We start from the raw sequence: 26,516 nt of genomic DNA, 5'->3' as shown, positions 1-26,516 counted from the left end.
TTCCAGCACACCACGGAATCTCTGCAGGTTCTTGTGAGGGTACAGCTCAGACATGACTGGTTGCACGATGCTGAAAACCACTGTTAAATCAAGTTTAGCCTAAAGCTGCCTCCTTACATATTTTAAGTTTGGCCTAAAGGTTTCTCTGTACATCATGAACTACAACGTAAATGGAATAGTAGACAGACTGTAGTCTACTTTTGTGCCAGTCACTGAGTTTGGCCAATCGAAGATGGCCAATGATTCAAACTATTCAAATAAGGCAAACACCGAGCTGTAACCAATCCGGCTGTTTCTGTACCTCACTTCTGTTTTCTGTACATCACTTTCATTTTGCTGTCCATAAATCTTCCACCACATGGCTGTGCTGGAGTCTCTGAGCCTACTCTGGCTCAGGAGACTGCCTGATTCATGAATCATTCTGTGCTCAATTAAACTCTTTCAAATTTAATTCAGCTTTTAACACCACAAACCCCCACCTTTTTCACATGACAACTCCCACCTTTCATGTAGATATGCACACACCAAAAGGTAGCCAAAGGGTGCAAAGAAGTTTATTGACTATGATACAGTAAAGATATCAAGAGTTACAATATCTGTGCATATGGCCCAACAGTGCCTACCCTCCTACAAAACAAAAACAAAAACAAAAAAAGGCAATGAGGTGCAGCAGTTAACAGCCCAACACTGGAGTCAAAGGAATGGAGCTGCCTCTTCTGGCAGCAAAGTTTCAAGTTGTGCAATTAAATAATAGTCTTGGTCCTCTCCTTGTGGGTCTTCTTACAGTTTCCCTTTAGAACCATAACTGAGTGACTTAGTAGAACATTCATATTCAGGATGTGGCCTCCAGAAGTGCTGTTTTGTTTTGTTTTGAACAAAGATGTGCTACCTTCTCTCTTGAAGCACCAGTGCTGGGTTCAGGAGCTACAGAGGACTAAGATGTTCCCCATGTAGCCTGAAGTAACAGGTCACATGGAAAACACAAAGCAATTGGTAAGTTCACATTTTGTAATCGAATTAAGAGCGTAATGCATAAAACTTAAGGTCACGTAACCACAAGTAAAAACTTCAGCAGCTAAAGAAAAATTCTGGAAGGCTTTTAACCCCTTCTGAACTAAGTTCCCTTTCTAAACGAGGCTGGTTTCCATGGCTGTGACAAGAGCTCATGGGGTAGCAAAAAGAGAGAGAGAATAGCACCTTAGAAGTTACTCAAACAAGACGTGAAACAAATAAGTAAACAAAAAAAGCCACTTTATCTTCCTTTCATCCTTAAAGAAGGCAGGTGTCTGTACACTGCTTTGTGATCCTTCAAAGAATAAAAAGCTGTAACCCAAATCTCAGTATAAGGGATGAAGAAGGAAAATGATAGCAGCTGATGACTGGGATGTGACCACAAACCCATAAAGTAAACTAAATTATCAATGTACTCCCTTACCACGAAGGACTCCATTCAGTCATTTAAAAAGCAAGGGACTAGTTCAAATCATGATTAAGGCTATAAAAGAACATGACTGAGTATTCACAGAGCACCAATTACCTCAAGTTTAGACTAGGGGTCAATCTACAAACATACCACCCTGCAGTAATCTTCACAACACACCTGCAAGGACATTACAAGAAGGCCCAGCCAAAACTGGTTCCTCATTTAATGGGATGTGGCTTTCAGTGGGTTCCTGTAACACCATCTCTTTCTTGGAGAAATGAGGACCTGCAAAATAGTCCCCCGCACAATTAGATCTCTATCTTCAAATCTCTGAGAGCCCAAGTTATTTACTCTCATTGCTCAAGTTGCTTTCCTTTCTCTATTGAGGTGTCAGAAATGGTCACGTTAGATTGGCCTCAGACAACCACAAATTTAACAAGCAGCCCCAAAGTACCGTGAGGTTTAACCACTGAAAATGTAAACTGCCAGTCCTGTCTTTGCCTCTTCTACTTCCTCGCGTGACCAGAGTCAAATCACAATGTCCTTCAACTAACCAGATTTGATAATCTGTGGACTAGGTTAATAGAAGAGGCCAGGCCAAATCTATGATACAGATCTAACAACCCAAATTTTTTAAATTAAGTCTTCGAAAAAAAAAAAAGAAATTGAGAGGGAGAAAAGTGATTTTTAAACTAACATATACAGTCTAAAGTGCTGTAATATGGAAACTTCCTGAACCACCTAATGAAAAATCATGAAAAGGGATCAACCTGTTGAAACAATAGAGACAGGTGAGGCGATAATTTTTGTCTCTCATAATTGAGAAGTAAATCCAATCACTATTACAGAGGACTATTTATATATGCACCATCCATCTTTACTGATATGCTATACATATGCCTTAATGGCTTATAAAAAATCCTATGTAAATTAACATTTGAAACAAGTTGTCATAGCAGAATGGAGTAACCTGCTATAAGGCACTGAGAGAATACAAAGGAGAAGTATGTCATGCACAATCTCACTTCCTCATCTCAAATATTATGTAAAAACCGCTTGCAAATACCATAGTTTACTCATAGTTGGCACATTTTAGAAATCAACAAAGTTTTGAAAAATAATACAAGTGAAAAGGTGATTTAATTGCAAAGAACTCCTGAAATACTCCATAAGCCCCCCCACTAAAAACCTGTAAAGAGTTTTTCTTGCTTCTGACCTGAAAAGTCAAGAAGAAAAGTTGTAGTTATAAGAAAATAAAATAACAGGCCAAGCGCAGTGGCTCACACCTGTAGTCTCAACACTTTGAGAGGCTGAGGCGGGTGGATCACGAGGTCAGGGGATTGAGACCATCCTGGCCAAAATGGTGAAACCCCATCTCTACTAAAAATACAAAAATTAGCTGGGTGTGGTGGCGCATGCCTGTAATCCCAGCTACTCGAGAGGCTGAGGCACGAGAATTGCTTGAACCCAGGAGGCAGAGGTTGCAGTGAGCCAAGATCACGCCACTGCACTCCAGCCTGGTGACAGAGTGAGACTCTGCCTCAAAAAAAAAAAAAAAAAAGGCAAGAAAGAAAATAACAAAGACTGCTTAGCCTAAATTGTACCAGCAAGACTAAAGAAAATAATTTTTCTACTTCATGATTCCTTTCCTTAACTGTAAATTGATGACACTGTATTTAATACTTAAAAACCCAGTCAAAGCAAACCAATGACTTGATCCTACCAACTCGAAGGAAACTAAGGGTATACACCCTAAGTTATCCAAACACAACTGAGGTTGAAGTCATTAAACCGGTAAGTATATGCCCTATACTAACTCACAGCTGAAAGTGTACATGGAGCAAAAAACAAAGAATACCTATCCCAAGTGAATATTTTGTCTGGTGACACATCAGGAAGCCACAAGCTCCACTTCATTTAAAAAATTATTTGGGCATCAGCAGTGTGGCAAACATTTAGAATTCTCCTTCAAACAGTTGGAAGAAAACATGTAATACATTCCAGAGCAAAGACGAATCAAAGAGTATCTTTTTGCTCAGGAAAAGAATTTCTTCATTCAATTACAGCATAATTTATTGAAAGGGGAAGTCATGAGTCTCTTATGAGAGTTCTTGAACAGTTTATAAATACAACAAGAACATTTATTCAATAAATAAGTGCTTCCTAAAGTCTTTACTGATAATCTCCAGGATTGTCCATCACTATGGTCCAGGCCAGCTCCACTTTCTCTGACAGGCTTTAGCTGCCAGAGGAATGGGATGATTCCTGTTTTTAGGTGACTCTTCTTATGTCATACAGACTTTCATCAATATGTCTCTTCATAGTCTGAATCCTGGAGGGAGAAAAACAGCAGGTGTGAAACACAATTCCAGAGTTGGAATTTAGGCAAAGACCACATGTTAGGATCCTCCAAATGGAACCTGGCTTGGGGAGACAACCACAGTGAAATGCCACTGACTCAATACACCTAAACTCCCATGGAGCTTCACAGGACCTCAATATAATTGGTGTCTATTGGGCTAATTTCTGCTTTGAAGCCCTAGTGGTTTCCTTTCCCTTGATGAATATTTTTTAAAACCTCAGCACACAAGAAAAGATGCCCGTCTACCGCACCCTTTCTTAGCAAAACAAGTGTCAGTGGAATCACCCCAGCAAACCTCTCCTCTCTTGCAGAAATGTGCAAAATTGTGGTTAGGAATTTAGACTAAGTGTCAGTCTACCACTGAGTTCCACCTCTTGTGGCTGTGTGACCTTGGATAAAGTTATTAACTTCTCTAAGCCTCAGTTTCCTCATCTGTAAAATGGGGATAATAAAAATACACCTCATAGAACTGTTATGAGAATTGAATGAGGCAATATATGTAAATTACTTAGCCCTGCCTGGCACTTCATAAGCACTCATTCAAGACTAGCTCCTGTTGCCATTATTATTATTCATACTCATATTCATTACTTCTAACTTCAAGTGGGCCATTAGCACTATCTGGCATACTGCATTTCTCTAGTCTATTTATTCTCCTTGATGACTATTTCATACCCTTCCCTCTTTCCCCAAACTTCCAACACCTCCTCTTCCCATCATTCTCAGCTGACGGCCTTGCTTTCTCCCATGATTGGGACTACAGAAGCAATCAGTAGGGAATTTCCACAAGCTCCATCACATGTGGTCACTCATCTACATCTGGACCCATCTATTTGGCCTTCCCTATTGTTCTTATACGCTCTCCCTGTCTTACTTTATCTAAGGTCAACATCTCCACACCACTTATGCACTAGATCCTGGCATTACCCCAGCAATCCTCTCCTCTCTCTCTTGCAGCATCAATTTTTTTCCTTCTCTACTACATAATTCCCATCTGCATATAAATGTGTTCATTTTCTCCCATTTTAAAAAGAAAAGCCACCGGTGACACTGCCCTCCACGTATTGCCTGTCTCTCTGCATCCCTTCACAGCACAACTCCTTGAAAGAGTTGTTTATACCCACTGCCTCCAATGCATCTTTATACCCACTGCCTCCAATGCATCAAGAAAGATGCAATCTTTCTTGACCCCACCCCAGACGAGTTTTCATTCCCACTATTCCGCTGAAGCTCCTTTTGCCAAGGTCACCAATGACCTCCATATTCCCAAATCATCCAATAATCAATTATCAGCTCTCATTTTACTTCACCTGACTCCACAGCAAATGACACAGTTGATCACTCTCTTTTCCTAGAAATACTTCTTCACTTGACTCCCAGGATACCAAAGTCTCCTGGTTTTCTTCCTACCTCACTAGCCGCTCTTTCTTAGCCTCTTTACTAATAATTCCTCTTCATCTCCCCATCCTAGAAATCTTGGAGGGCCCAGGCTCCGTCCTCTGACCCCTTCCCTATCTACATTCACTTCCCTGGAGGAAATGTCTGTATCAGTCTCTATCTGCTAATGGCTCCTAAATCTCTATCTCCCATCTAGACCTCTCTTCTCAACTCCACACCCACAACTGCCTACTCCACATCTCCCCTTGGAAGTTTCATAAGTATTTCAAACTTAATATGTCCAAACCCAACTTCTGTTCTTCCTCCTAAAATTTGATTCACCCACAGACTTCCACATATTAGCAAATGGTAACTCTATTCTACCAGTTGCTCAAGTCAAGAATCTCGGAACTATCCTTGAGTCCTCTCATTTTTTTCATATATAAATGCAAAAGCAGTAAATCCTTCTGGCATTACCTTCAAACTATAATCACAATACAACCACTCCTCACCACCTCCACCACCACCACCCTAGTCCAAACTACCAGCATCTTCAGTTACCTGGATTAATGCAAACGCCTCCTACTTGGACGCTCTGATTCTGTCATTGTTCATTACCACCCATTCTCAACACAAAAGCCAGAGTAATACTTTTTAAACAGACATCAGTTGATAGTACTTCTCTTCCCAAACCCTCCAATGGATTCCATTTCATTGAGTAGAAGTCCAGGTCATTAAAATCATCTATAAGGTTCTGTAAGATCTATCTGCTGTGTTACTTCTCTGATGTCAACAAATACTATTCTTTGCCTTGCTGTCTTCATTTCTGCCATACTGCCCCCTTGCTACTCCAAGAATATGCCAATCACGGCCCCTCCTCAGAGCCTTTGAACGAGTCATTTCTTCTGCCTGAAATGCTCCTCCACAATAGCCATATGGCTTGCTTCTCTTAGGTGTTTGCTCAAGTATCTTCTCACTGAGGTTGTCCCTAACCTATTTAATGTCACACTCCCTATCCAGCCAACCCATCCCCCTTTTCTGCTTTTTTTCTCCATATCATTAAGTACCATCTCATATACTATATATTTTACTTATTTTTAAAAACCTTTTGAGTATTTGTACCCCAATTCAACAGAGTCTTAAAGGATGAGAAAGTTTTCCAGGCAAAGAACATTCAGTTCTTGGAGGGTAGGAATTTTTGTCAGTTTTGTTCACTGCTGGTTCCTAAGCACCTAGAACAGTACACATGGCACGTGACAGATGCTAAACAAATCCCTGTTGAATGGATTAATATCTGAAATGTGGATAATAACCGTATGAACATTAACTTATTTTGCATTCTTAAAAATATCCGAGCCTCCAAAGGTTGGTATTAGGTCCTCTGCACTGGCATCACCAACCTTTCTCTCATCTTTCCTATGATACTCAAATGCATGAGACAAAGAGAAACAAAAAACACTGCAATTAGTCATCAAGCCAAGTGTGAGTTTGGCAATAAGTAAACAGGAGGCAATGACAGGTATGTATCATATGAGATCAGAAGTTCTTTGTGACCCGTTTTCAACTGCACCACATCAGACAGTCTTCCCTCCTGCTAGGATCCTAGGACACCCACCCCAGCCTCCTAATTGGACTCTGATTCTGTCATTAGTCACAGTGAGTACTCAAAGCAGGAGGGATGACAGCCTTTTGACATTTAAATCAAAACTTGGGCCTTCCAGGGTGGTATTTCTTATTGATAAAAGACATCAAGTTACCTAAAAGGTTATATCACCCTAACTCCCTGAAAAATACTGCGGCTCAGTAGGAAAGTTAAATTCAGGGTCGGGTCCAGCCAGTCGAAGTCTCCTAGTATGAATTCAGTGGCATAGGACACTCCTGTTTTGGGATTTTCTGTCAGTCAGCAGAAACTACTCTATCTGGCCCCCTTCCCTAACCTAAGACCACTGCTCTATGCCCATGAGACAGGAAACAAAATCTTGGTTAGAATTGGTAGGGGTCCCCTGAGTCCAAAATGCTTTGGGGGAAGATGCTGGTTCATATCTTGCTTGGACCTACCTGCATATCCTCTGCTGCCTCTGAGGGCATAGGATGGATCCTCTTAGGTAAGGAGGAAAGTGGGACATCAACAGTAAGCAGAAGGAATGGCATGCACTTACCAGGCACTCAGCGCAATGGACGCAAAGCCTCGCCATGCACGCCTCTTCCTCCTCCTGATCAGTGCTATAAAAAGAGGACAAACCAAATCTGAATCACCACTATCCTCAACACAGTAGAGCAGTTGAAACTACAGGTGTTGAAATCAGACAGGTCTGGTTTTAGATTCCAGTTCTTCCACTCACTAGCTGGGTGACTGGGCAAATTGTTTAAGCCCCAGAAGCCTGTTTCCTCATCTATAAAATGCACATATTGGCCAGGCGCAGTGGCTCATGCCTGTAATCCCAGCACTTTGGGAGGATGAGGTGGGTGGATCACCTGAAGTCAGGAGTTCGAGACCAGCCTGGCCAACATGACGAAACCCCGTCTCTACTAAAAATACAAAAATTAGCTGGGCGTTGTGGCGCATACCTGTAATCCCACTTAGTCAGGAGGCTAAGGTGGGGAATCACTTGAACCCAGAAGGCGGAGGTTGCAGTGAGCCAAGATTACGCCACTGCACTCCAGCCTGGGCGATAGAGTGAGTGAGACTCCCATCTCAAAAAACAAACAAACAAAAAAATGCACATATTACCACCCACCCTTAAAGCATAGTTGTTAGGAATAAATAAAAAATAAATACATGTGAAACACATACCATAGTGCCCGGCACATAATAAATGCTCAATAAATTATCACTCATTCAGAAGTGTACTGAGCACTGACAAAGTCTGAGCATTGTGCTAGCCTAGAGGTAAAAAGATAAATAAAACTTGAGCCTCTGAAGAGCTCATGATGGGGGTGAGAGACCTGTTAAAACTTAACAAATATGTTATAATGCAGTGTGATAAGTGTTTTAATAGAGTTAACGTCAAACTGCTGCAGCAGCAAAGAGTGAGGAGTGACTAATTTTCCCCTGAGGACTCAGGGAAACTCAAGAGAAGGGGCTATTTCACCTGGGTCTTGGAGGATAAGAAAGAGTTTCCAGGCAAACAAAAGAAGGAAAGAGGGCATTCCCAGCAAGACAAAAGGAGGGGTCTTAGAGGATGAGAAAGAGTTAGGAAAAATATATGAATGAAGTATAGTATGTTAGGGTACATAAATAAGTTCATGGCAGCTGGGACGTGGGGAGATGCCAGGGAACAATGTAACTTAGAGTAAAATCATAAGGGGTTTTGGATACCATGCTTAGAAATAGACATTAGCATTTTTACCAAGAGTTCTTTGTCTTTTTTGAGCCACAGATTCCTTGGAAAGGGCACAGGGTGCTCTCTTATCATTAAATAAATGCACACACACACACACACACACAGAGAGAGAGAGAGAGAGAGAGAGAGAGAATTTTGGACCTTCTCAATGTAAGACTCCCCTCCCCGACATAGATAATGGAGAAAGGGGGTTTTACATAGATTTTGGTTTTGATTTCCTTTTACTACATTTATTTTTAGGGAATATACTAGATCATGCCTGCTCACTGGCAGAATGATGTTTAATAAATCTTTTTAATAACCACGATCCATGTAGCCCCTCCCTTCAGAACACATGCTGACCAAGAATAGATCTCGCTTATTGAAATCGCTTTTGCCCTCCACAGCTATTCTTAAAGCCTCTCTCATTGCTCAGGCATTTTCTGTCTGGAGACATCATCAGCTCAGAGCCAAATACAAGGAGAAGGAAAAATAATTGACCAGGAATTGAAAGAATGAAACATCGACTTCAGAATTCATTCAGACCATGGCACTGTACAATCTGATTTCCAAAGCAGAAGACTAGGACCATAGATCAACTCCCCCATCTCTCTCCAAATTAATATTCACACACGTCACTTTCAACCTTCCTTTTGGCACCCCTTAGCAGAACTATTCTCTTCGAAAAGAAAGTTCACCCGCAGAACTAAACTCGGTCCAGAAGAAAGGAAGGTGCGGATGTGGGGGTCTGGGTAGGGTGCTAAGGAGGAAACAGCCTTGCTGCCCAGGGCTCCTGCGGGACTTACTCATCGGAAACCTCAATAGACGACTTCTTATAGCCAGACCTGCTCCTCTTCTTCAGCCCAGCAGCCTTCCTCCCCATTCTCACCAGCAGCAGAGCAACCACCACGGCTGAGGGCACAAAGACAAGGATGGAAAGAAGGGCCACAGAGGAAAGCATGGTGCCAAAACCTAGAGGTGGAGAAAGAGAAGCTAAAAGACAGGGACGTGCAAATATGCCTCCTGCGACATGAGCAACTAGGTTCTACTTTTGCTCTTATATTTCTTCTGATTACAAAAGTAATAAATCATTATGTGAAAGGTAGAAAATACACAAAAGTACAATGAAGAATAAAAATGTACCCATAATCCCACTACCTAGGAAGAACACTTTGGTATCTACCCATTTAATCTTCTTCTAGGGGTATCGGGTATGGGGTGCATGGGGGCATATATATTTTTAAGTATGGATCATATATTACATATTATTTTTAACCTCCTTTTTTACTTATAATATGATAAATATTTAACAATTCCTTCCAGATGTGATATGTAATGACTGCATAGCATTCTATCATGTTGAATAATTTATAGAACTAATCCTCTAATGCTGGACATTCAAGTTGTCTCGAATTCTTAGAATCTACAGGTCACATTAGGATGGGCAGGCTTATACATAAATCTTCATCTTTAGCCCTAATTCCTTAAGATGAAATTTCCAATGAAATTACTAGATCAAAGGGCCTATACTTTTAAGGCACCTAATTCATACTACCAAACTGCCTTCCAGCAAAACTGTATCATTTTCTTCTTCTGCCAGCAGTATGAATGTGCTCATCTTTGAAACCTACAAGTTATTACCTTTAAAAGAAAAGATAAAAGAAAGAGAGAGAGAGAAAGCAAGAAAGAGAAAGAGAAGGAAGAAATGAGAGAGGGAGAGAGGAAGGGAAGATGAGAAGGAAGAAGGAAGGAAGGGAGGGAGAGAAGGAGGAAAAGAGCAAGGGAGAGAAACTTGAAAAAGACTTGAGAAATGATGACAAATCTATAATGATCCATAATGTACCTCTAAATCTTTGGCTCAAATCCAATTAAGGACTAGAATAACCACTTAATTGTCATCAGGGAATAACGTAGGAAAAAAAAATCCGTCCTTAATCTACTGTTCTCCTGTTTCACACGAAAGGGAAACTACTGTTCTTTGCAGTGTAAAAGAAAAGCACTACCTCTCATCGTTAGAGGGGGTACCCTTTCAAGACACAGGCAAGAACACTATGTCATAACTGGGAGTATGAACATGCTAGGAAAACTGGAATGACTTCTATTTCACAGAGATAACAACCCTATATTTACTCAGGGGTTTTCCATGCATTCCACAAGAACTTTGGTCACCTAAAGTTAAAATTAAAAAAAGGATCATGGAGAAACTATGACAACATTTGGAGAGAAAATTCGGTTTTCAAAATAAAGATGAAAAATTCACCCCAACATACATATTGGGATGGCAGAAAAATTACTTCTACTCAAGATTTAATGACCCAACTGGCTTACAAAGATAGACAGCTTTGTTTATCATCGAGCTCTCCAGAAAGCACCACAGCAGTCACAGAGCACTGCAGAAGAAGGTTGGTGGCAATGAGCTTACCCCTTTCTGTGACTGTTAGCTCTGTCATGGGAATATTATGGTGCACATCTGGGGGATTCTTCACAGCACAGCTGAATGTCCCATTGTCCTTTATGGTAGGGTTGCTTATACTTATAGATGCATCCCCTTTGTATACATTTCCAACCCAGGAAATCCGATCCCGAAATGTGCCTGCTGTGGTTGGGTACTGGAAAGACTGATAATGAAATATCTAAGAAAGCAACACCATGAGAGAAAAAGTTAACTTGGAAAATGCAATGAAAATATAAAACTCAGTAGGTCCAAAATAAAATACAACTGTATAATGGTGGTTTTTTTTTTCAGTTGGGCAACTTTTTATGCTTTTTTAACCTCCATCCTATAGGTTAATAAAACTGATCAGAAAAAGGTCCGATGAGAGACTTCTGGGATCCTAACCCTTGAATCTCTTCTAAATTCTCCCTAGAACCCTAAAGTAATAGTTCTCAACCAGAGGCAATTTCACCCTCCAAGAGATATCGGCAATATCTGAAGACATTTTCGATTGTCACAACTGCGGAGATGCTACTGGCATCTAGTGGGTAGAGGCCGGGAATGCTACTAAACATCCCACAATGCACAGGACAGCACCCACAACAAAGAATTATCTGGCTCAAAATGTCAACAGTGCCAAAGTTGGGAAACTTTGTTCTAAAGTAGCATCTCATATTTGAATAGCACTCTATAGTTTGCAAATAATTTCCACACATTTACTCACTTGAGCCTCACAACTACACTGAACTACATGAGGCAGGTATAATTATTCCAAATGTATAAAAAGTGAAACAGGCTGGGCATGGTGGCTCACGCCTGTAATTCCAGCACTTTGGGAGGCCGAGGTGAGCACATCACTTGAACTCAGGAGTTCAGGACCAGCCTGGCCAACATAGTGAAACCCCATCTCTACTAAAAATACAAAAATTAGCCGGGTGTGGTGGCATACACCTATAATCCCAGCTATTTGGGAGGCTGAGACACAAAAATTGCTTGAACCCAGGAGGCGGAGATTGCAGTGAGCCGAGATTGTGCCACTGCACTCCAGCCTGGGCAACAGAGCTAGACTCCGCCTCAAAAAAAAAAAAAAAAAAAAAAAAGGAAAGAAAGAAAGAAAACAAAGCCAAACCAAAGACTAAGTGAGTTGCTCCAAGGTATACAACTAGTAAGTGACAAAAAGGAGATTTTTGCTTATTCTCAAAATCACAAGGAAGTTGTAATATAATTCAGCCTTTCTCAAGTTATCTATCTTGACAATTAATATAATCCCTAAGTCTAATACCTGATAAGTACTCAATGAATATATGTTGAATTAAAACAATGCTGCCTAGGACTTGATCAGACACTTCATCACCAAAAGCCTAATTATCAGACACTTATCAAAAGCCTTGATTAGACACTTCATCACCAAAAGCTAATTATACCTGGGGCAGGCCAGGCAGGTATTACAATACAATATGACTTATGCAATATGGCTTATGCAAAATACAGGCTTTCCTCTTTCTTTGTTACTTGGTACCTTCCCATTTAGGAACCTGGGTGTTTACAACTACTGAACTGCCCAATTTTGAAAAGCAACTTCCCAGAAAAGATGCTAACTCACTTATTTGTTCATTTGTTCATGCATTTATTCAACAAATATTTGGTGCAGACCTCTAATGTGCTAGGCATTGTTAAGCAAAAGGATATGGCGGGAGCCATGCAGGCATAGTCCCTACTCTCACGGAACTTACATTTTAGTGATAAAGACAGATAATGAGAAATAATAAGTGTGTTGAACATTTCAAACGGGGAGGTAAAGAATCCCTACCACTAATTATCAGCATCAGTGTAAAAGAGTTTGAAACTCCTTATTGACAAAACACGGCCCACTGTGTATCCTCGAGATTAGTGTAGCCCGTAAATTCAATGTTAAGTTCATGAAACTTACATCCTTGCTAATTGATTAATCTGACAGAATCCTGATTGACTAACCCTATGACTGCAACATCATGTTATGTAACTTTAATTCCAACTTGTATGAGTTTGCTGATTTTCTGACCAGCCTCGCAGAGAGCAGCACTAGAAGACAGCTGCTGTTTCTGACCCAGGAAGCTCCCCATTGCTTGCTCTGTCCTACTTTTGGCCAAGGAGGCAGAGCCAAATAAGGCCAGCCACAGTTTCCTGACCACTCAGAATCAAGTGAACTATTTCAAGTCTGAAAAAAAAGTGGGAGGGGAGCATGAATACAGCCTAGCTTCTTTCACTGGAGCCCCTACCTAGCCTCAAGCTATGTGACATTCTATAATGGCTCCTAACACAGAATGCAAAGCTTATGTATACATGAAAGTCAAAGAGGACGTTTTTCCAGTGAAGGAAATGGGATAAATAAATTAACAATACTTTAAAAAATACAATCTTCCATACAGCTATGACATTCACATTCTTGAATAACATCTATCCTGAGCTAAGGATACTGCTGGAAGCTTAAAGAGAAAAAAATTTTATAGCATTTTAATCTTCAATTAGACACCTACAATGAAACTTGGACCATAAATGTGTTTTATATGTGTGACTAATATACCTCAATAAGGTATATTGTTTCCAATATTGCAAGACCATCTGTCACCAACATCTGTCACCAACACGAGGTGCCACCATTTCCTTCATAGGCAGCCATATAAATCAATGCAGATGTTTATACACTGGGAGAAAGCGCCAAGATAACTCCACAAAGCGCAAATATGCAAACAGATACACCCATTGAGATAACTTAATACGACAGAAAATGAGCAGCCTTAACAGAAAGGATGTCTGTGACTGGACCTATAGAATTTTTCTATTCAATAGTCCTGAAGGTACCCCTTTTAGTACATTAAATCTGAAAATGAAGCTATGAAATAGTGCAAAAAGAAACAACAAAGAGGAAACAAAATTAAACCACATTTCCTCTGAGTTTCTGACAGCTTTTTTCCTGCAGCTTATTTACAGAATTCTTACATGGGGCCCTGTGTGACGAAATGAATGTCATATAGGATAAAAGTTCATCTATCTCTATTAAAGTAGAAGCCCATCTTCTACTCTAAGATGAGATGGCCTCAGGCATGCCTGTGATTTGCAGTAAAACAATTCCAAAACTGTTGACCAAAGGAACGTTCCAAAAAAGTACACACTTACTGATACTGTGCGGCTGCTGCTGGGAGGGCGATATGTCCAGTCTATAGTAAGCTTGTCAGTGACATCTGAAGTTGACTTGAAAGTGCATTTCAACTTGATCTTTTCTCCAACATAACCTCGGACATGGGCATCTGCATGAATCTCCAAGCAAAGGACCATATAAACACCTAATCAAAGCAAACCCAAACACTTAAAATTCATTCATGTGGGTGGAATATACAGATGTGAGTGAACAATTATTTTTAGAGCCCTCATTAAAAAGCCAGAGCAATAAATATTAACAACTATCTTCTCAGGCAAGCCCACAAGGGACAAGGAGTTGATATCTGCATTAATCAAAGATAGTATTTTTCAATCATTTTCTAATCTTAAATCACAACTGAATGCTTGTGTAAAAATTTAAAATCTGGTCACACCAGTGTTTTCCCAAATACAGGCTTGTGGTTCAATTAAGTACAAACAATGGGTCTGCCCATGGCTGGCTAAAAGGCAACATCACCCATCCCCTTCCATCCCCGCCGCAGACACACACACACACACACACACACACACACACACACACACACACTGGGAATATGGCAGCTTTTGTGGTCTAAGGGACTTACCCCAAGTATAGCATGGTTGCATCATGAAGCTACCATTGCCTCATCGACAGCAAAATGAGAATAGGAAGTAAGAATGGAGAATTTATTTCAAATAATTTTCTAAAACTGCCCCCAAGGTACTATCTAGTTTTTCCCTTTTTCTTAAAGCTGGCTGAGGAATCACACATCCACTAAAAGTAAATCATGGGGAAGAAAACAGAATAGGTGAATGCATTCTAGCAAGTAAAAATAAGGTACCATTTTAAAACCTACTAGAGACTTATTTCTTCCAAAACCACTCATTTATCCAACTCTGACACTTCATCTCCCTGAAAAGGGCTGGCACTTTGTTCTACCCAGTTCCTTCTGCTTTCAGAGAACAAAAACTTATCTTTCCCTACAGAGGCATATTTTAGGAAACGACATTGCCAGTACTTTGTTCTTCCTGCTTCCTTATCTACCTCAAGAAGCCATGAATCTTCTGGTGGCCAAGATAAACAGAGCAGCAAGATTTCAGAAAAGTGCAAACCCACACGCTGTCCTGAAAATCAGCAGTGCTTCTGGTACAGGCAGAATGGTGTAGTGATTGAGCACACAGGCCACGGCTCCTATGCCAGAGGGTCTGGGTTCAAATCCCGGCCCTGTCACCTGCTGGCTCTGCAGCCTTAGCAAGTTACTGTACTTCTTCAGTCTTCTCACCCTCGTGGGAATGATAATAACAGTATTTACCTCAGAAGGCCACTGTGAGGGTTAAAAGAGTTAAAACACATACAACACTAAGAAGCCTACCCAAACCAGAGTAAGTGCTCAATGCATGTTAGACAGTGTCATTGTCATTATTGCCACCTCTTCAGTCCTGCCCACACACTCTCAACCTTTCCTGTCACAGTTATGAGTCATCAGTTCCACTGCCTTTACCTCTGCCAGCTTTGAATCATTTTTCTTGCTCCTCTCTAGACAATCCAGTCTGTTGACATTCCTTTTAAAAGGAGGAGACCAAAACTGAACCCACTAATAAGAACTCATAAGAATCTGACCCATCCCAAAGATGAAGATTACTTCTGGTCTGCCTAGGGCACCCATTCTGACTTTGCCATGCTAAACCTGTCCTGCCTTCTGTGCCTTTGCAAATGCTGTCACTCTGCTGGAAAGCTTTTATCCCTCAGTCCCCACTCTCTTAGGCCCTCAATCCTGACCCATCACTGTAACAAAATCCTTATTCATCACTCAAGATCTAGCTCTAAAAACTGGAAGGTGGAAATGAATGGACAATCTACACTCTCCCCATGTCCATTCCTTTATCCTAAAACATAAGTATAATATAGAGATTTAAAATACAGATTTAGAATTAGCCAGACCTGGACTTGAGTTCTAGCTCAGCTACTTTCTGGTTGTGAGACTGTGATCTCGGTTACCTAACCAGTTCAAGCTTCAATGTCTTCACTTGGAAAACGGGAATAATAACAAGATCTACTTCACTAGATCACTCTGAAGAGCCACTACAATCAAAAAAGATAATTTGTGATTATGATCATGCTGTTCATTTCACAACATGAAATGCTTGGCACAGCATCTGGAATAATAACTTTAATAAACATTAGCTATTATTATTAAAATGAACACCACACATATTCAAAAACTTTCAATAATTTCCTATTGGACTACAAAATAAAATTCAAACAGTGGCAATCTAGCCCCAAACTTCTGTCACTGCATCCCATCTACCTTCCCAATCCCTTCATCATTACTTGAATGTCCTGCCATGTCCCACGTGTACTGTGTCCTTTCATGCCACTGAGCTTCTCTTTGAAAACGTCTCTGTCTGAAAGGCTCTCCCCACCTCTAATAATCCTGCCTGGGTTGTTCCCCACCACACCACATCCCAACATTCACACACCTTCAAATTCCAGCTCAAATATCGGCCCCCTTTGCAGTGCCTTCCCAAATTCCCTGATGCGGTTCATCACCCTTTCTCCTCCTAACACTAGGTACGTAAACCTGCACAGGCACAGATGCCATCGATTGCACCTAGTTACGAAGGCTATTCCTCTATTAAATGTCAGCACCTTCAGGGCAAAAATTCAGAGGGAGGGGAGCAGGCAGAGGGACACTGAGAGAAACAGGTGGACAGGTCACCAGAAATTCTAGTATAGGAACAAAGCATGCTTGTAAATCACCCACTTTATTCCTATCACCTTTTTTATAGTACATTCAATACTCTTAACTCCCCTACGCTCCTGTCTTTCCATTGGACCCTTTCAGAAAAAGCTCAGCTCTAGACGACCACAACTAGACTGGGCTAGTATACCCTGAACAAGAAAAATCACACAACTGGACAATTACCATAAGAAATGCATTAATATCTCCCACAGCTGAGTCCTCAGCGAGGCCTGGCAAACCTTTAACTGGCCTTGCTTAGCTTCCCATTCCATGATTCCTCAAGCCCTTGTCATTCTCCCTTAGTCCTCCATGCAACCTCCAAACTCCTCATTCTCAGAAGAAAATGTTACCTCTTACATCGTCATGAAACTTGAGGCCATATAAACGGCCCAGGCACACACATTCCTGCATCTGCTCCCATCCTTACTTCCAACCTGAAAGAATGTGGTGTCCCTTTTCCTATGCAAGGCCAGGTCCTCTGCTCTGCCTGGATTCATCCCCTCCATTCCCCGCTTTAGCAGAAAAACCTCTCTAGGCCAGGCGTGGTGGCTCATGCCTATAATCCCAGCACTTTGGGAGGCCGAGGCAGGCGGATCACATGAGGCCAGGAGTTCAAGAGCAGCCGGGGCAACATGGCAAAACCCTGTCTCTACTAAAAATACAAAAGAAATTAGCCGGGCATGGTGGCACATGCCTGTAGTCCCAGCTACTCAGGAGGCTGAGGCAGGAGAATTGCTTGAACCTGGGAAGCAGAGGTTGCAGTGAGCTGAGATCACACCACTGCACTCCAGCCTGGGTGACTGAACGAGACTCTGTATCAAAAAACAAACAAACAACAAAAAAACCTTTCTACTACCTTCAACTCCTCCCTTTCAGACTCTAAATACACAGGTTTCTCCCATCCTTAAAAACAAATAGCAATTTTAAAAAATCTTTCCTTAACGCTGTAATATTACTCTAGTTACCAACTACTGCCCTTTCTCTCCTTTCTAAGCCAAGTTTGTGAAATGGAGACTTGAGGTCTCCATTTCCTCCTTCCCATTCACTTAGGGACTTTATGGTACAACTGAACTCCACTACCACTTCTGGTAAAAGGCATCATATATCTTAAAATTGTAAAATCCGAGGGATAAAAACTCTAGTAGACACCTTTCTATACTTATTTTACTGGATCCTCTACCAGTAACTCACTGCTCCTTGAACTTCTCTATCCCAAAGCTTGCATGACAATGCTCTCATTCATTCACTCGTTCTTCAAACATACATTTATTGAGCATCTGTTTTGTGCCATCCTCTGGGTTTGGAATTAAATGTAAGCAAAATAAATACACTCCCTTGTATACTTGAAATACGGTAGAAGTTTGATACATTAATCAAATAATCATAAAGACAAATGCGTAATTAACAAACTTGGATAACTACTATGAAGGAAGGAAAAAGAAAGTGGTTATGGGTACGGCCCCTGTTACGATGGGGGAGAGGAGAGTGGTTAATGAAAGCTTCCCTGGAAGTTACTCTTGAGCTAAGATCTGAAGAAAAAGGTAACAAGGTGAGGAGAGGGAGGGCATTCTAGGCAGAGGACACAGCACATGCAAAGGTCCTGCACCAGGAAGGAGCTCAGTCAGTCAAGGAGCTGAAAAGAAGGAGCATGACTGCAACACAAAAAACACGAAAGGGAGAGAAAATAGAATGAGATGTGGCTGGGAGGTAAACAAAAACCAGACCAGGCAGGACCTCACAGATTTGGGTCCTCAACCTTAGTGTAATAGGAAGCCATGGAAAGTACTTAACTGTGGAACTGGGCAAGAAGAGACCTAATGAAATTTGCATTCTTAAAAGATCACTTTAGGCCGGGCACAGTGGCTCACGCCTGTAATCCCAGCACTTTGGGAGGCCAATGCGGGCGGATCACGAGGTCAGGAGATCAAGACCATCCTGGCTGACTCAGTGAAACCCCGTCTCTACTAAAAACACAAAAAATTAGCCGGGCGTGGTGGCAGGCGCCTGTAATCCCAGCTACTCAGGAGGCTGAGGTAGGAGAATGGCGTGAACCTGGGAGGCGGAGCTTGCAGTGAGCCGAGATCACGCCACTGCACTCCAGCCTGGGCGACAGAGCAAGACCCCATCTCAAAAAAAGGAAAAAAAAAAGATCACTTTGGAGAAGACACAAGGAATCAAGAGTGAATATGGGGAAATTCAGCATGTTGGCAGGCCGAGGTGGGTGGATCATCTGAAGTCAGGAGTTCGAGACCAGCCTGGCCAACATGGCGAAACCCCGTCTCTACTAAAAATGAAAAATTAGCCAGGCGTGGTGGTGGGAGGCGGAGGTTGCGGTGAGCCGAGATTGTACCACTGCACTCCAGCCTGGGCAACAGAGCAAGACTTCGTCTCTTAAAGAAAGAAAGAAAAAAGTGAATGAGTGAATATGGGGAAATTACTGAGGAGGCTACTACAATAGTCAATTAAGAAAGAAGGGAAGTTTGAACTAAGTATGGCTGTGGAATGTTAGGGAAAGGGAGGTATCAAGGATGACTCCCAGGTTTCTGACTTGCTGATGTCATTCACTGAGACAGGAAGACTAGAAAAGTACTAAGCTTGGCAGGGGAACAGGAGTTTGATTCTGGATGCATTTAAGGTGCCTCTGAGATACCCAAGGGATAATGTCAAGGGAGCAGTTGGTTTAGGGCAAAGGTGAGCAAATTATGGCTCATGAGCTAAATGGAAGCAAATGGATCTAGTGGAAAGGGAACAAACTAAAAATAACTAGCAACTGACCTTACTGCTAGCTCTGGGTGTGACCAGATTGGCCTAAATCAATTATGACATCCAGTGGTCTTTTGGTAAACAGCTAAAAAAAAATTTACAATGTCTTTTAAAATAAAGTTTTATTAGAACACAGCCATGTTCATTTGTTGATGTATTATCTGTGGCTGCATTTTTTGCAGAATTGAATAGTTGCCACCAGAGACCATGTAGCCCACAAAGTCTAAAACACTCTCTGGCCCTTTACAGAAAATGTTTGTCAACCCTTGGTTTAGAACAAAGAGATATGGGTTACAATTTAAGATCACAATCTCTTTAGTTTCCCTCCAACCAACTCCACCACTGACTGCGTTACACATACACACACATGTACTCACTCTCTCTCTGTCTCCCCACATCTCTGACAGTACGTATCAAATATATAAGGCTGTTCTTTTCTTAACCATCCTTTAAACACTGGTGTTCCTTAGAGCTCCAGCCTGAATATGCAGTCATTCAACATGTTCTCCTTGGACAATCCTATTCACTTGTAGATTTAACAACCACTAATAGGATAACGATTTCCCAATCTATATTACTAGCCATGACCTGCCTCTGAGTGTTCAAGTGTTACCGGACATATTCTCTTGAATATCACCCCCACAGGACCTCAAGTCGAACATAGTAAACATTTGTTTGTTGCCAGCTCAACATCCATTTCCCCTGATCTCCTAATAATACCATTTTTTTTTTTTTGATACCTACCTTTTCCCACATAGCCTATGAGCTAGGAGGAAGATGACACTATCAGTCAGGATCCAGGCAGGAAATGGAAGACACAATCAGCTGAGGTTGTGAAAAGTGTATGGGCCACTTTTCTTTTCTTTTCTTTTTTTTGAAACGGGGCATCACTCTGTTGCTCAGGCTACAGTGCAGTGGCGCAATTTCAGTTCATTGCAACCTCTGCCTCCCAGGTTCAAGTGATCCTCCCACCTCAGCCTCCCAAATAGCTGAGACAACAGGCATGTGCCACCACACCTGGCTAATTTTTCGTATTTTTGGTAGAGATGGGGTTTCACCATGTTGCCTAGGCTGGACTCAAACTCCTGAACTCAGGCAATCCTCCCACCTCAACCTCCCAAAGTGCTGGTAAGAGTGGGAGCTGTGGGCAACCTGACAGGGGCTGTTGTTAGAGGGATACAGGTACTACAGATCATGGCACCAAGAGAGGGAGGGAGCAGGAAATAAATATCCTGATCTCTCTCCTGCCCTCCAATCTCCTGCCAATGCCTCCCATTGGCCAAATCTAACTGGAAACCAGAGGAAGAGAGCCTGAATGATGTACTCTATACAGTCAGCTTTCCAAAGAGTAGAGTAGAGAAAAGAATGAGTCTGGTGGGAGGGGAGAAAACTAAGAGTAAACAGCAACTGACTTTACTGCCAGCTAAGGCTGACTCAGATTTACCTAAACCAATCATTACATCTAGTGGTGTCCTGGTAAACAGCAAAACATTTTTACAAAAAATAAAAAGTGCAGATACATAGGGTTGCACAATTTCTGTGGTGCAAATACTCCTACCATGGTCAATTTCAAGCTACACAGGTTAAGTCCCTAATGCTGACATAGGAAGAGCTGTATTAATATTTAATTGGCTCTTGAGAGCCAATCACATCCTCCCAATCATAAAGATAGGTTTTGGGTCAATATGTGATCTAAGCTAATCCAATCAAAACGAGTTTCAGAAAACCTGCTTGGAAAGTTATTTAATGCCCCCCACCCCAGGCCTGCCTTGTTTATTTTTTGTTTTTTTGAGATGGGGTCTCACTGTGTTGCCCAGGCTGGTCTTGAATTCCTTGGCTCAAGTGATCCTCCCATCTTGGCCTCCCAAAGTGCTGAGATTACAGTCATGAGCCACCTCGCCTGGTCCTCCATGCCTCGTTTATGCTCCTCTCTAGGTCTAATATTTTCTTCACTCCCTATCTCTAACAAACTTATTCCTCTTTCAAGATTTAACTTCACCTCCAGGAAATCTTTCCTTTATTCTCATGCCAGATCAAAGCATCTCTCTCCATCCTCATGGTTTCTAATGCATTTCCCTCTTAGTATCAGACTCTAAAATCATCTGTTGACTTATGTCTTCTCCAATTGATCCTGAGCCCACCAAAACAGAGCCTAGCATATTGTGGATGTTTAGTAATATTTATTCAACTAGACCAAACCAACAGTTTCCTCCTTTTTTTTTTTTTTTTTAAAGACGGAGTCTCACTCTGTCGCCCAGGCTGGAGTGCAGTGGCGCGATCTTGGCTCACTGCATCCTCCACCTCCCGGGTTCAAATGATTCTTCTGTATTTTTAGTAGAGACAGGGTTTCACCATATTGGCCAGGATAGTCTTTAACTCCTGACCTCGTGATCCACCCGCCTCGGCCTCCCAAAGTGCTGGGATTACAGGCGTGAGCCACCGCGTCCAGCCCAGTTTCCTTTTTATAAAACAAAAATTATTACAAAATAAGCATTAAAATTACACATTCTGGTTACTAAATTATAGTAAATTTTGGTTACTAAACCAAATTTTGTTTACTAAATTATAGTAAGTACACCATCAATAAACCCACCTACCTACCAATTTTTTCCTTGTTAATATATCTGAACTCTATATTTATGAGCATGATTTTGCCACAAAGTTATAAACATTTAAAGTCACTTTGTTGAAATCTAAATACTGGATATGTGGGGTCTTCAATGTATAGTTAAAGAAAAATAAGAAAAGTAAAGTTTATCCATGGATGAACTAAAATTCAGGCCTGGTGAAAAAAAAAACAACTCTAAATGACGATAATTTTGTACAGTCTTATATAAAACTCTGAGAACTAGAAGAAATTATTAACTTTTTTCTTTTTCTTGATTTTTTTGGTTCTAATTCACTTGTTTATTTTGGGGGAGGAAGACTTTGGTATGGAACAAAGAAATACCAAAACTACTTTAAATGGAATAAAACCAACTTTATTCTTTTTTTACCCCGTACTGGTAGATAAAGCAAACTTTATAAGTGGACTGTTGAAAGAAAAGTGCCTTTTAAAAGTGTTTAGTTTCCCAGTGTCCTTCCAAGCTTAAGATACAGAAGCATTTGTTCAAAGGATAGAAAACATCTAAAAGTTTAGGCTCAAGATCAATCTTTACAGACTGATATTTTCAGTTTGTTTTTTGTTTGTTTGTTTGTTTTTTGAGACAGAGTCTCGCTCTGTCACACAGGCTGGAGTGCAGTGGTGTGATCTCGGCTCACTGCATCCATGGATGAACTAAACTATTCTATACTGTTAGACATCAGGGTGTTGACTCCTTTTTGGGGAGAAAGGATAATGACTGGAAAGAAGCACAAAAGAAGGCTTTTGGAATGCAAGGAACATTTTATATATCCTGATTTGGGTGCTAGTTACCCATGTGTGTTCAGTTTCTTAAAATTCATTGAGCTGTATAGGCTTATGACATGTGTACTTTTCTCTACATATATATACTGAAATTAAAAAATGTTTTAAAACCAATCGATGTAAGATAGTCTGTCTCTTCCACTCATAAAAAAAAAATACCAATCCAACATTAATTCACTCAGAAATGTCCATCCCAGGCCTAATGCCTTTATCTCTTCATCTGAGCAGAAAAGCATTCTTGCCAGGTAAAAACAGCCAACTATAGAAATACTCATAATAATTAACAAAAACTTTTTAGTCTGGGGAAAAAAAAACAAGAAAATCACATTTTAACATAAGTAATTTTACACATGAAAGAATTGAATGTGTCAATAAAGCCCCCAATCTTGTATGCCCCATTTTCTAAAATATAAATCTACTGATATTTTATTCATATTGCACACCTAAGTAAAAGAGAGAAAAGTTTAAGAAACCTAGGTCCCCTAGTCTACCATTTCTAAATACTTAGATAACTGATAAAGCAGGACCAGACTTATAACTTAAGGAGAATTCAAATAATCTAATAATTTAAGTGGTCTTATCTTTGAAAACAAAAGGCAAATAAACACTGACATGAAACCAAACTCAACCACATAAGATTTAAAACACCAAACAAATGGATGAACCTTGAAAACATGCAAAGTGAAAAAAGCCAGTCACCAAAAGCACATATTGTGTAATTCCATTTACTTTATTTATTTTTATTTATTTATTTATTTATTTATTTATTTATTTATTTTTTGAGGCAGGGTCTTACTCCATCGCTCAGGCTGAAGTGCAGTGGTGCAATCCCAGGTCACTGCAACTCCGACCTCCCAGGTTCAAGTGATTCTTCTGCCTCAGCCTCTCAAGAATCTGGGATAACAGGGGCATGCCACCACACCCAGCTAATTTTTTTTTTTTTTTTTGCATTTTTTGGTAGAGATGGGGTTTTACCATGTTGGCCAGGCTGGTCTCAAACTTCTGACCTCAAATGATCCACCCACCTCGGCCTCCCAAAGTGCTGGGATTACAGATATTATTCTATTTATATGAAATGTCCAGAATTGGCAAATCAATAGATACAAAAAAATAGACTGGTGGTTGCCAGGGGCTAAGGGAAATGGGGAATGAGGAGTGATTGTTAATGGGTATCAGGTTTCTCTTTGGGGTGATGAAAATGTTCTAAAATTGATAGTGGTAATGATTGCATAACTGTGCATATACTAAAAACCATTCAATTATGCCCTTTAACAGGGTAAATTGTATGGCATGTGAATAATATGATAAACCAGTTGTTTCTTGTTTTTGTTTTTTGAGACGGAGTTTCACTCTTGTCACCTAGGCTAGAGTACAATGGCGAGATCTCAGCTCACTGCAACCTCTGCCTCCTGGGTTCAAGCGATTCTCCTGTCTCAGCCTCCCGAGTAGCTGGGATTACAGGTGCCTGCCACCACGCCTGGCTAATTTTTTTGTATTTTTTAGTAGAAACGGAGTTTCACTATGTTGGTCAGGCTGGTCTCGAACTCCCGACCTCAGGTGATCCAGCTGCCTCGGTCTCCCAAAGTCAGGCAAGAACCACTGCACCCTGCCACCAGTTATTTTTTAAAAGGCAAAAAACCTATTCCACAAGTACATAGAGATTGTAAAATCAACTTTTAATGTTTGATTGAATTATATGGTCTGCTGGACTTGACAGATGCTCTTCAAAGCAAAATGACATTAGATTTAAGAAAACACCATTTCCAGATTTTTTTTTTCTCAATAAGACAATATTTGAATATTTCTCGTGTGTGCGTGTGTGTGTGTGTGTGTGTGTGAAAGACAGAGAGAGAGAGAGGACTGGGTTTATTAGGAGTGACAGTAGGCCAGCCTAAATATCATACTGCAAAGTAATTTAGATAAAAAACTGGAGACTTATGATGACACAGGCAGCTGGGAGGGATCGGGGGTGTGCTGGCAACATGAATATTAGTCACCAGTTAAAATAAAAACTTTCCAGCCTTAACGGCTAAGATTTAGGGCATCTGAAGTCTTTAAAGTCTTTATATTTATATAATATTAAATATCTCTTTCAGAAATCCCCATTACTCTCAAGGAAATTTTATAAAGTTAGCAATTCACTCTAATACTAGATATACTAATATTTTATTTCCCAGGAAGACACACATACACAAAATCCAGGAAATAATTGTACCTTAAAATGAAGGTAATTAGGTTGGATTGAAATTTATGCAATTTGAAAATTATATGAAAGCAAAACTCACCTAAATTTTTAGATGTGAATGTCGGTGTGAATACCCTACTTCTGATATTAATAGATTAAATTTTAACAGAATTTATATGCTCTTTCTTGTATTAAAAAAAGTTATGAAAATGCTAAAGCAGTTGCTTTTTCATCGATATGCTTCTCTATAATGAATCACATCACGTCCCTTCTGTGACTAACAAATATTTCATTTTATAGACAATAATCACCTACAAAAAATAAAATTACCAACTGTCATGATTTTGTTTCCCAAAACTACTGGGACAAACTACTGAATGCTAGAACTGTCTTTTTTCTAATCAGGGTATACAGCGCCCAAACCACAGCAGTCAACCACTGTTAATCACATCACAAAATAACACCGGGTGCCCCCAAAGCCAGAGCTCTTTGTGGTTCCATCAAGTATGCCATCACCAAACCACAATGACAGGTCACGCAAGGTGGAAAAGCTCCCAAGGCTCAGGAAAGGACTGACAAAATACCAACTATCCTCAACGGGGTGGTGATGACATCGCCCCGATGTCCCGCTCCCTCCCTCCTTCCTTCCCAGAGCTATACGGGGCCTTTCTGGAGACCCTCCCCACCCGGAACCGGAAAAGCGACCATCTTCCCTAGCCCCCCCGGCCGGATGTGGAGCGTAGCCAGACGGAGCACTCACCCTGGAAGAACAGGACGCCCAGCAGAGGGAAGAGAGAGCAGCCACGGCTTCCAGCTGCTCCTCTCTGCTGCATCCCGGCAGCTCTCCAGATGCTTGCACACCTTGTTTACAGCTCCCAGTAACGACACAGGTAACACCGGAAGTGACGTCAGGGCAGGAGGCCGAGAGACAATTTAAATGGCGATCCGAAGTTACCATAGGAACCTGGCTTCTTTCCAGAACCACACCTGGTTTCACTGAGCAGAGATTTATTAACTTTCAGGCGGGAGCTAATTGCTCTCTTTTGCTTGAAAATGAAGTAGGCTACAGACTTGGAATAATTACAATTTTGTTTTTATGGAATTCTACAGAACTAAATAATTTTGACGCTCTGACTGCATGTCAGACATCGTTTTTACGTCTCGAGATTTAGTTGAAGGTTCTCAGAATACACTCCCGTAAATTTAGAGTTCAGAAACACCTGGGAGATCATACAGTATAGATAAATATATATTAGGTGCTTGTAGTGATAGGTGCCACAAGCCTCATCGGTTGGTGTCCTTTTTAGTGTAGGTATTACAGCATCCAAAATTGGGTGTTTATT

General features: G+C 40.9%; 1 protein-coding gene across 1 annotated transcript; it reads right to left on the bottom strand.

Moving 5' to 3' along the window:
- Positions 1–532: 532 nt before the first annotated feature.
- MPZL3 (myelin protein zero like 3) lies at positions 533–26,405 on the bottom strand. The gene is made up of 6 exons (XM_030829741.1): positions 25,934–26,405; positions 14,076–14,242; positions 10,908–11,118; positions 9,292–9,457; positions 7,322–7,385; positions 533–3,755 (listed from the first exon to the last, which is right to left on the bottom strand). The coding sequence occupies exons 1-6, from the start codon at positions 26,004–26,006 to the stop codon at positions 3,729–3,731; spliced, it is 708 nt and encodes a 235-aa protein (XP_030685601.1). The 5' UTR covers positions 26,007–26,405; the 3' UTR covers positions 533–3,728.
- Positions 26,406–26,516: the final 111 nt, after the last annotated feature.

The sequence above is a fragment of the Nomascus leucogenys genome, chromosome 15 (assembly GCF_006542625.1).
Source record: "Nomascus leucogenys isolate Asia chromosome 15, Asia_NLE_v1, whole genome shotgun sequence".
In the NCBI taxonomy this organism is placed as follows: Eukaryota; Metazoa; Chordata; class Mammalia; order Primates; family Hylobatidae; genus Nomascus; species Nomascus leucogenys.
The sequence above is the reverse complement of the archived record's forward strand: the minus strand, read 5'-3'. Positions and strand labels throughout refer to the sequence as shown.

What these genes read in the sequence shown, in the direction of transcription:
- MPZL3 (XM_030829741.1), bottom strand. Translation starts at nt 26,006, where the DNA reads ATGCAGCAGAGAGGAGCAGCTGGAAGCCGTGGCTGCTCTCTCTTCCCT. An exon ending in GCAGCAGCCGCACAGTATCA is followed by an intron (nt 11,119 to 14,075) that starts GTAAGTGTGTAC and finishes TTGCTTTCTTAG; the next exon opens with ATATTTCATTATCAGTCTTT. An exon ending in TCCATTGCGCTGAGTGCCTG is followed by an intron (nt 3,756 to 7,321) that starts GTAAGTGCATGC and finishes TTCTCCCTCCAG; the next exon opens with GATTCAGACTATGAAGAGAC.